General features: G+C 40.7%; 1 protein-coding gene across 3 annotated transcripts in view; it reads left to right on the top strand.

Moving 5' to 3' along the window:
* Positions 1 to 518: 518 nt before the first annotated feature.
* LOC104587341 (uncharacterized) overlaps positions 519 to 13,225 on the top strand; it is a 29,636-nt gene continuing 16,929 nt past the window's right edge. For all 3 annotated transcript variants that reach the window (XM_010244902.3, XM_010244903.3, XM_088898880.1), the window contains exons 1-2: positions 519 to 1,374; positions 2,168 to 5,062. In XM_010244902.3, coding sequence (XP_010243204.1) covers positions 787 to 1,374; positions 2,168 to 5,062 — 3,483 coding nt within the window. In that variant the 5' untranslated portion in view covers positions 519 to 786. The remainder of the gene's footprint in view (positions 1,375 to 2,167; positions 5,063 to 13,225) is intronic.

Here is a 13,225-nt window from a genome sequence, read left to right as displayed (position 1 = left end):
GTTGTGCCTGCCACCTTTAGAAGGTGTCTTACACCTGACATGTACGTACCCTGCAACGATGGCCCCGTGTGTGCCACCTCAGCCCTAGCTGTAACGGCTGCGGTAGGATGACAGTGGCGGTTATACTTGCCCTGTCAGAGATAGGTGGGCCTGATTCGATAGAGTTCTGTTATAAGTAGCCCAATCCCAAAGGACGTAGGTAACTTTCTGATACTCACGCTAGCTGCACTCTTAGCTTCCTTCCTCTCTTTGCATCTTTCACAAAACTCTAACTTAAGCGTCGGAGTGTTCCCACCGGGCAAGCCCCCGGGGATCTCTCGTCTTCTCCATCTCAGGTACCTTTCAGGAGCCACGCGAATGCCAGCTAGGAGTGATCGGATTGCGCACTATCAAAATTAAAAGATAAAAGTTGATTAGTTTTTTTTTTTTATATTCACTAAAATTAAAGGAAATATCTGATTTTTAAGACAATATTAAATAAGGTGATTAGGATTTTTTTCTTTAAACAAACCAATTTTCCGAAGAATCTTAGCAGAAGGTTTTATAGACAGAGTGATTTTCTGCCTCCTAGAGATTTCTAAATCCCTTCGTTGCCAAACGAAGATCGAGTTTCTAGTCATTTGTATTTTGTAGTTCTCCGACAGAACTCAGAAGTAGTCATGCCTTACTTCTATCCTCCATATCGTAGGGCGAAAGTCCAAACTCCGAAATCCAAACGAGTCTGATTTCAAAAATTTCTGAGCAAATACATCTTATAAATCTCGTTCTTTTCTTCTGTTCACATTCATGGAGGCACCGAAACCCTCGTCTCAGATGCGAGTCCTCGTTCGACCATCTACTTCGACTGCAAACACTTCATCTTCTTCCTCCACAGTCCCACTCGTTCCTTCTTCTGCTTCTTCAACAAACACACTAGAACTCCCCGTCTCTTCTTCACGTCTGCTCTCCACGAATTCATCTTCTTCGTCTTCGTCTGCGCCTTCCTCGTCAACGTTTCCACCGTCGTTGTCTCAGCCGGGACCTCCAGAAGGCGTTGTGGTTGTAGGTTTCATTGGAAGAAGGGAGGATGACGTGATTCAGTTGATAAACCGGATTCTTGACGCCAATGTCTTTGGATCAGGTAATCTCGACAAGAAGCTTCCTATTCGTTCGCGTAATCTTGGAGAAGAGGAGCTGGGAGAGGAGGTGAAGGATTGGTTTCAGCGTCGAAAAATCAGTTACTTTCACGACGAGGAGAAAGGGATTGTCTTTTTGCAGTTCTCATCCACTCGGTGTCCGGTTTTTGAAGAAGTATCAGAATTTTCTTCGGGATTGGATTCAGTGTTGGAAGACCGCGAATTTGGGGATCTTCAGGGAATGTTGGTTATGTTCTCTGTGAGTCATTTCAGTTCATTGCTTAAGTATTTTTTCCCCCCAAAGAGTGACATGCTTAATTTCTTTAATAATATGGAAACTAAGAACAATCAGCAATTATAAAGTTGAAAGCTTTCAACACTTAAAACTAGAAAATTAATTTCTCTCTTCTGCTAAATAATCTGCATCATGGTTTTATGTTGGAATAATATCTTACTGGGTTGTGGCTGTGACTAGTCCAAGAAATACAATAAAGGATTTCTCCCAGAACTATTAACTTTTTTCTAAGAGGTGATATTTTTTGAATTGATGTATAATAAGATTTTTACATAAGAATGCTTTTCATTGTGAAATGTGAACAACCTTATAGGCTATACTCCAAGAAAAAATAGAACTGTACTATCTTTACGCAGAAAGAATGTCTGGTAACAAGAAAGAAGAGCTGGGGATGTTCCTAAAATTGTTCTGAACTGATAGTTGGGAGAAAACGGTATCTATGGCCTTCCATTGAATCTCAGCCTCTGGATACTTTGGCTTCAAAGATTCTGGCAATTCTCTCCATCCAGACAACCAGATTATCCATATAACAGAAGGAGGGATGATGCCCCAGGCACTTTACCCCATTTTGAGGTCTTTTATTCTTCAATCCCCCATTGAAGCCAAGACAGGTCTGGGGCACCACCAACTGTAGCTAAATAATTGCAATAATCGGCCTTTTAGTTTTAATTTTGATTTAATTATACTAGTGAGTTTGAGTAAAAACTGTAGATTATTTTATTTTGGAATCAGATGGATAATCTGGTTAGCAATGCAGGTCTGCCATGTAATCATATTTCTTCAGGAAGGGTCGCGTTTCGATACCCAAATATTGAAAAAATTTCGAATGCTACAAGCTGCGAAGCATGCTTTGGCTCCATTTGTAAAGTTACACATAATGCCAGCACTAACCCCTAGGCCCTCCTCCTCCTCCTCACTACCAGCTGTTCCATTAAGCTCTTCTAAGAACTCTTCTCCTGGTAGAGGTGGTGGCGTCACAAGTCGCCATGCTTCAGCTATTTCACTCATGTCAGGTTTGGGTTCATATGCTTCTTTGTTCCCAGGCCAGTGCACTCCAGTAATTCTTTTTGTTTTTCTTGATGATTTCCCAGAGGGCTTAAGTCCTGGGTCCCATGTTGAGGAATCAACTGATTCCCTGCCTTCTAATCAGTCCTCTAGTATGAATGGTTTACCTAGGCTTAATTTGCCCACAAAGAGTTCAAGTTCTGTTGTTATGCTAGCACGTCCAGTGAGTAAATCTGAAGGTGGTCTGAGGAAATTACAGTCATCTCTTGATGCCCAGATCCGGTTCTTGATTAAGAAATGCCGTACATTGGCTGGTTCTGAAGCCAGTCATGCTGGATCAAGAGGTGGGAGCAATGCAAGTTTGGCACCTTTGTTTTCCCTTGAAGCTTCAAGGGCTGTTGCCCTGCTAGACAGATCAACAAATCAGAGAAGTGAATCACTGGATTTTGCTACTGGTATTATTGAAGAAGTTCTTAATGCAAAGGCATCCTCAGATACTCTTATGCTTGAAAGCCATGGCCAGAGTGCGAACAAGGAGGATATTCAATCTATAAGGGAGTTCATTTATAGGCAGTCTGATACTCTAAGAGGGAGAGGGGCCTTGGTGACTAACACCAACAGTGGGTCTGCTGCTGGTGTTGGTATGGTTGCTGTAGCTGCAGCAGCAGCAGCAGCATCAGCTGCATCTGGGAAGTCATTTAGTATTCCTCCTGAACTTCCAAGTTTGGAAGACTGGTTATCTTCTAGTCAACTTATTCTAGATGCAGTGCTCAGTGCCAGACATGGGTATCTTGATGATAATGAAATCAGTAAAAGAAAAGTTCTTCGAAGAAATGCTACAGCAACAAAGGTTGAGGGGAATGCACCTGCAGAAGTGGCTATTTCTTGGTTGGGAAGTGGTAGAGGCCTGAATATGAAATTTTCAACCTCGTGGTGTCAGAAAGTGCTCCCAGCTGCTAAGGAAGTTTATCTGAAAGATCTGCCTGCTTGTTATCCAACCTCCCTGCATGAGGCACAGTTACAAAAGGCTTTGCACGCTTTCCACTCAATGGTCAAGGGACCTGCTGTGCAGCTTTTCATGAAGAAGTTGGAAGATGAATGCACATCCATCTGGAGATCTGGAAGGCAGCTCTGTGATGCTGTGAGTTTGACTGGAAAACCTTGCATGCACCAGAGACACAACGTTGAGATTGATGGTTCACTTTTAGGTGCTGAGGTTAAGCCACATTCTAGCGGATTTGTTTTCCTCCATGCTTGTGCTTGTGGTCGTTCACGAAGACTGAGAGATGACCCTTTTGATTTTGAAGCAGCCAACATTACTTTCAACTGTTTTCCAGACTGTGATGTTTTGCTTCCAGCACTCCAACTACCCAAAGTGATTAATGCAGGACCTATTCAGCCCTCTTCATGGAGTCTGATTCGAGTGGGAGGTGCTAGGTATTATGACCCTTCTAAAGGCTTGCTTCAAAGTGGGTTTTGCTCTAGTCAGAAGTTTCTTTTGAAGTGGACAATCTTGCTGGAAAAACGGAAAAAAACAAATAGTTTGTCAGCAGGTTCAGCCCCAAAAGGATCTGTGACAAGATCTGAGGATCCCAAAGTTGAATCTGTTACAGATGAAGAAATAAGGAAAACCGGTGCTTCTCAGTTGCACCAGGCAGATGTGCGGACTATAGTAGTAGAAAATCAAAGAAAGCGCTCAGACAACATTTCTGTTGATGACCAAAAGATCAGTTTTGGTAGAGGTCTTCCAAATTTTACAATGAGAAAACCATTTTCTGAGGTTGTTGCTGGTTCAGCTGCTGTAGATTCAGCATTCCCTCCTCTTCAGCAGAGAAAGCAACATACCACGGGTTCGGATACGGGTATTAAGCAAAAGGATGCAAAAGATAGAAGTGATCAACAAGTCCATACAACTAGTGACTTTCAAGGATCCCAGAAATCTGAAGAACTTTCTTCTGCTCAAGAAAGCTCACATGGGGTTGAGAGTAATGGCTACACAGATGGTGATACATTTCTAAGGATAGGAAGCAATGTAGTCCCAGTACACACGAATGGTGGTGGAAAAAATAACTCGAGTGCCTCTTTGAAGCATGTGGTAGCATATGTAGGATTTGAGCATGAGTGCTCCTATGGCCATCGCTTCTTATTGACTCCAGAGCATCTCAATGAACTTGGTTCCTCATATTCATTGCCTGAAGAATCACAATTCCCTTCTTCTATAGAAAATTCAAGTCAAAAAGTAGAAGGACGACTCAACTTAAATAAAAATGGTGGACAAGAGAAGGTTAATTCACACTCCAATGAGATGATTTCTGCTGCATCAAATAAAGTGAAAACTTCAAATAGGTCAAAAGAAGCAGTTGCTAGTGGTAACCGACATTGGGATGGACTTGTACTTTTCTCAGGATCAGGGAAAGAACCAGGCCAATCCTCTAATGAGCTGTCAGCGCTCCCTAAATCTTTAAAAGACCTTGAAGAGAGCCTTCAATCTGTTACACTTGATGATGATGGGTCTGCATTTTCCCTTTTGAATAGGAATTTGCCCATATTCATGAACTGCCCACACTGTAGAATATCTAAAAGTGAGAAAGATCAGAAAAAGATCAAGTTTGCCAGCACTATATCACAGCTCCAAAGGATCTTTCTGGTATAAAATCTTTTTCTTTTTAAATTCTCCACATAATTAATTTGCTATTATTTTTGTATGTTAGTAATTGATTACATTGATGCTGAAATATGTTAGATGTTTAATCCTACATCTTCAGCTTTATTGTTGAGCATCAGTGGGTGATCTTCTGGATTATTGTTGTCACCCTTCCTGTTTTTTGATGAGTATCACTTGTCCTTTTGTTGTTCTCCAAATGTTTGAGTGTTTGAGAAACTTGAACCTTACTTTTTTTCCTTAAATACTTTGATGGAAATCAAGAAGGGAACATTATTGACTTTTCTCTGACAGGGTTTCTTGCATGAAGAATTGGTTTACCAAAATGGTTTATCTAAATGGGAAAATGCTAGCAAAAAAAAAAAAAAAAGGTTATTGTCATGCTGTATATGCACCAAGCTGTCACAATTGCTCCTTTTCTCTATAATGGTATTTGTTTTAACTTTTAACTAAGACCAGTTTTGAAACTCTGTTCAAGCTAAACACAACTTGAGTTAGTCCTGACATGAAATGAAACCTTTTGTTCACCTATAAAAAAAAACTTTTGTTCTTTCTCCCCCTCTCCTCTTTCTGTATCTGTTGATTCATGGACCATGCAAATCCTTTTGAATCCAAAAGGTTATCTAACTATGATCCCAACTTAGATTTTACTGATGCCTTCAATTCTTTGTATATCTCTCTCTCATATCAACTGTCTCAAATGAATTGATGCCTTCAATTGTGATGCTTGTAACTCTTCACCCTCTTGATTAATAAATGGTTTAGCTGACACGTTGGCCAAACAAGGGACTGTGAGGGAGAGTATGTTCTGGGCAGTTTTGTAAGAAAGATTACTGGGGGCTCAACACCTACTTAGGGGTTGACAGCTGTACTTAAATCTGGAAAGTTATTTAATGAAGTTACCATTTCCAATAAAAAAATTAATAAAATTTTTATTCAATTGTGATATAATTTGTTTCCTCCCATGATGGTATGATATGATTGAAGAGCTGAGTTTAGTAGTAGGATATGCCACCTGATATAATGACAAAATGTAGGCCTTCTTTGTCTGACTTCTCTTTTTGATTGCACAATCATTGTTTTTTGACTTTCGAGTGCCATTTAGGCATTTATTTAAAATTTTTTTTTCACCTTGCTGATGAATCACTGATGATTCAAATGGTAGACTGGACTTAGAAAATTGCCTTGGTTTGAACTTTGAACTATTGAAGCTTATTATTTTGTTTTGCATCAAGTATAATAATTAAAAGTAGGATCTCAAACGACATATACAAGGATTTGACATGGTAATGAGGCTAAAATCCTTTACAAAATATACATGTATGGGCCTCTGTACATAAACATAAAAATACAAAAAATGGTAGCACCTCACTGATTCTTGAAACAAGCAGTGTTAAATACCCAGAATTCCTTTAAGATGGAGCTAGCACGTTCTGGTGGCGCTTGAACACTAAGACATTATTATTAGATAAACAAGATCCCTCCAGTTTTGAACAGTTATTCAGATCAAGGTTCAAAATATTGATACACCCTGATATGGCAGAAGGGTGCATCAATACTTTGAATCTTATGTTTTTCTACTATATTTTTCTTCAAAAATTCGGCATTAGGCTAAGCACCATTTCTTAAAAACACCTTTAAATAGGTTTATTGGAGGGTGAAAGATACAATATGATACACCCAATATGGGGCATATTGTATCAAAATTTTGAACCTTGATTTAGATGATTTCCAAGGCCAGAAAACACTGGCTGATGGATAATCAAGAGAATAGATAGAGAGGGATGAACTGTATTGGAGTCTAGGAAACCAGGTGAAATAGGATGGAAAGGTGAAAGTCCTACTAGGATGAACATGCAACATGGTGGGTGAAGAAAGAGATTCACAAGGAATTGACAAAGATGTAAATCAGTCCTCAAATATCAAGAACAAATTTAGGGATTAGAAGAAGTAAAGAATAGGTCTGAACAGCTATACAGGAGAAGAAGATGGCGAAAAGAGAAGGTAAGAGAAGAAGGAGTCGAATTAATCTCCATTCTCCTCTAACCCTATTTTATTAAGATCTAAAAATTAGATGATGACAAGAATGCCCTTAAGTGGGCGGCCAGCTTGGCAGTTACATAGAGAGAATAAAACAAGAATAAATAACATGCCCATTAAGTGTGGCTCATCAACAATAAAATAAAAGATATTACAAGAGAGGATGTTAGGGCCCATTCGGCCCAGTCTCTTTACACTCCCCCTCAAGCTGAGCATAGATGTCAATCATGCCCAACTTGCTTATATAGTGTGTCATTTTCCCTCTTGGAACTCCCTTTGTTAAGATATTGGCTAGTTGCTTTTCTGATGTGATGAATGGTAAACAAACTTCTCCTGAGGAAACTCTTTCCCTTATAAAATGCCTATCAACCTCAATGTGCTTAGTTCTGTCATGTTGAACAGGATTATGTGCAATGTTGATAGCAGCTTGGTTGTCACAATAGAGCATCATTGGTTTCTCGTAGTTCACCCCCAATTCTTCTAGAAGGGAATGTAGCCACAATAATTCTGACACACCATGTGCCATTGCCCTGTATTCTGCTTCAGTTGAGGATCTAGCAACTACAGATTGTTTCTTACTCCTCCATGACACAATATTCCTAGCAACCAGAGCACAATAACCAGAGGTGGATATTCTATCATCAATACATCCTGCCCAATCGGCATCAGTAAAAGCTTCCAGTTTCATGTCACCATGTTTAGCAAATAGAATACCTTTCCCTGGGGTACCTTTCAAGTAGCACAGAACCCTTTCTACAGTAGATAAATGAGTATCTCTGGGAGAATGCATAAATTGACTAATAACACTTACTGCATAGGAAATATCTGGCCGAGTCATGCAAAGGTATAACAACTTCCCAAGCAGTCTCTGAAACACTCCCTTATCAGACAAAAGCTCACCATCTATAGCAGAAAGCTTATGGTTAGGATCAATAGGAGTGGAGATGGTTTAGCTCCAAGTTTACTAGTTTTAGCAAGAAGATCAAGGACATATTTACGCTGAGAGATGAAGATACCATCCTTAGATTGAGCAACTTCAATGCCCAAGAAATACCGAAGGTCTCCCAAATCCTTGATTTCAAATTCAGAGTTGAGAAATCCTTTTAGTTTACTAACCTCTTCAGTGTCATTACCCGTGACCACAATATCATCAACATAAAACAATCAAGAAGGTCACCAGAGAGTCATTTCTCTTCAAGAACAGTGTATGATCAGATTGAGTTTGAGTGTAGCCAAAGGAGACAAGAGCAGCCCGAAATCTCTTAAACCAAGCCCGAGGAGACTGTTTGAGACCATAAATAGATTTGTGTAGTTTACACACCTTACCTTTCATTTCCTTCCCATACACTCCTGGAGGTAGAGACTTATAGACCTCTTCATGCAGGTCTCCATTCAAGAAGGCATTTTTAACATCAAACTGGTGTAGGGGCAAATGTTTGAGGTCATCTTAGCTACAGGAGCAAATGTCTCAAGATAGTCAATGCCATACATTTGAGTGTAGCCCTTAGCAACCAACCGAGCCTTAAACCTCTCAACAGAGCCATCAGAGTGATATTTAATGGTAAACACCCATTTACAACCCACTGGTTCCTTCCCTTCCGGCAAGTCAACAATATCTTAGGTATGGTTCTTATGCAATGCATCAAGTTCGGCCATCATAGCATCCCTCAATTCAGCTTGAGATAATGCTTTCGGTACAGACCTGGGTATCACATGGGAAGAAACAGAGGCAAGAAAAGAGTAGTAGGAAGGGGAGAGAATGCTGTAAGACAAGTGTTTGGAGATACAATGGGCTGTACACTTCCGCTTGCCCTTGCGGAGAGCAATAGGAAGGTCAAGGTCTGGGACAGTCACAGATGGGTCAGTAGAGGGCTGACCTGTTACCTCAGGAATGATGGGAGTGGCGAGATGCTCTTCTGAAGGAGTGGAAACAACCTGCACATGTCTGAATCTCTGTCTTTGGTACCACCTTTGGAGAGCAGGAGCAGGAATATCGGACTCACAAGGAATATCAGAGATAGGTCCAGTGGGAGAAGTGGACACCCCATGATCGGACTCACAAGGAATGGGAAGAGGAACAGCTGGAGACATAGCAAAGGGCTCGTCAGATTTCTCCCCTTTAGGAGGAATGCTAAAGAAGGGAGTCAACTCGGCAAAGGTGACATCCCGAGATACAAAGCGGGTGCCACGAACTGGATCAAAGCAGCAATAACCCTTCTGTGTGGAAGCATATCTTAGAAAAACACATTTATGAGCCTTAGGTTCAAACTTGTGCTTTTGATGACTATGAATATGCACATAGCAAGTGCACCCAAAAACACAGAGAGGAAGAGAAAAGATATCCTCATCTGGGAAGATAAGACTAAAAGGGGTTTTAAAGCCAAGGACCCGGGAGGGCATACGGTTGATCAGAAAAGTAGCAGTAAGAACAACATCTCCTCAAAATTTTATAGGAACATGGGACGCAAATAAGAGGGATTTGGCAACCTCAACCACATGTCTGTTCTTTCTTTCCGCCACCCCGTTTTGTTGTGGAGTGTAGGAACAAGAACTTTAATGAATAACCCCAAAAGCAACTTCAAGATAGGTGGAGAGGGTTCTCTCAAAATACTCCTTAGCATTGTCAGAACGGAATATTTTGATACGAGTATTAAACTGGGTGAAGATGAGTTCCTGAAATTTTTTCACAATAGCTGGTACTTCATCCTTGGATTTCATGAGATAAATCCAAGTGTAACGCGAATAATCATCAATAAAAAGGATAAAGTATCTGTAACCCCCCATGGTTGGCATATGATGTGGCCCCCACACATCAGAGTGAACAATATGGAAAGGAGAAAGAGATATTTTATTGCTAATTGAATAGGAATGTCTACAATGCTTTGCCAGTTCACATGACTCACAATGAAGTCTCGATAAAGACACTCCTTTAAACATATCTGGAAACAGATGACTCAAAGCAGAAAAAGACAAGTGACCAAACTGAAAGTGACATAATAAAATTTTGTTAACAGACTCTGACACAACTGACTCTAAGGCAACTCCATGAGGTTGTCCCAAAGCTTGATCCGGTGTGTCCAGCAAGTATATTCCGTTCGCCTCATGGCCACTCCCAATCATCCTCTGAGACTGCAAGTCCTGAAAAACACAATGAGTGGGAAACAAGGTTATGCTGCAATTCATGGATTTTGTTAAGCTACTAACAGATAAAATGTTTGTGTTAAGTTTAGGGACATGAAGGATAGAGGATAAGAAAAGGGTGTCAGAGGTCTTTATATCACCTTTACCAGAGAGGGGGCAAGGGATCCATCGGCAAGGGATATTTTCTCTTTTCTAGAGAGAAGGTGATATGAGCAAAAAAGATTAGACAGGCTGGTCATATGGTCTGATGCACCGGAATCAATGATCCAAGGGATTTTATGATTACCTGAAACTGAAGCATGATTTGCAGAAGCACGAATACCTGAGTGAGCAAAAGCCGATGAAGATGATGTGTTGTTGGAAGGGTGAGCTGAAGAAACCGTAGCTTCCAAGTGATTTAGGAGCCTCCCATACTTTTCAAAATCCAGATTCGTTGCAACCAATTGCTCAATGGTTGATTTCTCTTCACTCTCCTTACTTCCCCCTTCAGGTACTGTTGCAACATTAGCAGTCTTAGGTTTTCCTACCTGACTGCCCTTCTTAGAGTTATTGTTATTCTTAAACCTATCAGGGAGAAGCTCAGGATGAAGCTTCCAGTAGGTGCCCTTTGTATGCCTCGGTTTCTTGCAATATTCACACATCTGCTCTCTTTTCTTAGTAGGGCCCTTTGGCTTCATTCCTGCATGTGCAAAATGTTCTGTAGGTGGACTCTGCAACTGAACCTGCCGCCTACTCTCCTCACTACTTATCATAGCATATGCCTGTGAAAGAGTAACTTCATCTCTGGCCAAGATATTTTGTCTAATAATGTCAAACTCAGGGTTGAGTCCAGTGAGAAATTCAAACACCCTATTTCTCTCCACCAGCTTTCTATACATTTTAGCATCCTTCTTACTCTCCCATACCACTGTCTCCATAACATCAATTTCCTGCCATAGGGATTTTAGTATATAGTAGTAGATTGCTACACTCTTCTCCCCCTGTCTTAGGTTCTTCACATCACTTTTCAACTTATAAGCTCTGGCTACATTCAATTTCTGTGAATAGGTCTCAATAACATTGTCCCATATCTCCTTAGCCGAAGACATCCGGAGATAGTGCTGGCTTATATGAGGTTGCATAGAGTTGACCAACCACCCTATGACAGTATAGTTCTCTTGCATCCATTTTTCAAATTCAGGGTCTGTCTCTTCGTGTTTCACCTTACTGCCTGTGAGATACCCGAGTTTTCCTCTACTACAGACATAGATTCTTATAGGCTGTGCCCAAGCAAGATAATTTGTCCCATCTAGCTTGATTGTGGTTACACCAGTCAAAACGGAATCTACTGAGCCAATGCCAGAAACCGACACCTGCTTGAACTCACTTCCGTATGTCTCCATCAATCAAACGAAAATCAAAGAACCAGAAATTTTGTCTATATAAACTTACTTGAAGTCAAACCAGAACTCGGGTGCTTGAAAAACTAGGGTTTTGCTCCGTCCAGCTATTGGGAGGAAGAGAGAAGATGCAGCCGCACCTAACAGACCAACCCAAATTCTTCCAAACCTGAACCGCCCTCCTTTAACAGTCACGAGACACCTTCCAAGCACAGAGCGCCACACCCAAGCTTCACCTTTCCTGGTAACCTCGAAAATCTCTAGTCGACTAGGGTTTCGGGCAGCAGCAGAACAACACCGCTTCTTGGCAAAATCCAGCCAGATCTAAACTCTCCAAACCCTCTACCAACTAGGCAAGTGATCCTCTATACTATAGAGAACCTATCTCTCCATACACTCTCTTGATTTTAGAGTGTATGGGAACGAAGAAAAAAGAAAGAAGAACTAAGCCGCTCTGATACCAAGATGTAAATCAGTCCTCAAATATCAAGAACAAATTTAGGGATTAGAAGAAGTAAAGAACAGGTCTGAACAGCTATACAGGAGAAGAAGATGGTGAAAAGAGAAGGTAAGAGAAGGAGTCGAATTAATCTCCATTCTCCTCTAACCCTATTTTATTAAGATCTAAAAATTAGATGATGACAAGAATGCCCTTAAGTGGGCAGCCAGCTTGGCAGTTACATAAAGAGAATAAAACAAGAATAAATAACAGGCCCATTAAGTGTGGCCCATCAACAATAAAATAAAAGATATTACAAGAGAGGATGTTAGGGCTCGTTCGGCCCAGTCTCTTTACAGACAACAAGTGGCATCTTTATCCTTGATAAGGAATTTTTCAGAACTTGGGAAGAAGGCTGGAGGTTGGGATGTTTTCAGAACTTGGAAAGGAAATACTGTAGCATTATCCTCTGATTCTGAGCATGCTGGGTTTGGTGATTCTACTCAGCCAGAAGGCCGTAGTTGAAGGATTAACAGTGGCAAAAATTCTGCTGTACAGAGACATTGGTCAAAGGGGACTCACATGTAGTAGTAGGGTGGTTAGGAAGTAACAGTGCTGGGTCATGGAAATGGAGGCACATCTTAAAGGAAATCACAAAGTTAGCCATGGAATTGAGGACATCTTAAAGATGCTCTCTAAGATCAGCCAACAATGTGGCTGATGGGCTTATTAAACAGGGGGTAAAGAAAAGCCATATGCGGTGTATTTTCCCAGGGCGGAAATTTGTAATCATAACAAAATATATTGATAAGGGTGGCTAGCTGAGGCTAGGTACTCTAGAAGGGTGCTCAGCACACTGTGTACATTTTTGCCATGAGCTTCTTTTTTTTTTTGATCAGTAAAGAAGAATAAATTTTATTAAGTTGAAAAAAAAAGATTACAGCCAGCAGGAGAATACAAACAAACAATCGAAAAGAATTACAAACCTGCCCAGAATAGATCTTGTTTGTACACTCCTTGTTTTGCTAGCGAATCAGCCATCCCATTTGCAGTCCTTCTAATACAAGTGAAAGTGGCATTGAGCTCCCTTGCTAAACTTTCAATCTCTCTCAAGGAATGTCTATAAATCCAGGGAGTGTTACCTCTGAA

Source organism: Nelumbo nucifera, chromosome 2 (assembly GCF_055504915.1).
Source record: "Nelumbo nucifera cultivar China Antique chromosome 2, China Antique-T2T, whole genome shotgun sequence".
Taxonomy (NCBI): Eukaryota; Viridiplantae; Streptophyta; class Magnoliopsida; order Proteales; family Nelumbonaceae; genus Nelumbo; species Nelumbo nucifera.
Note: the sequence above shows the minus strand (reverse complement) of the source record. Positions and strands in the feature narration are given on the sequence as shown.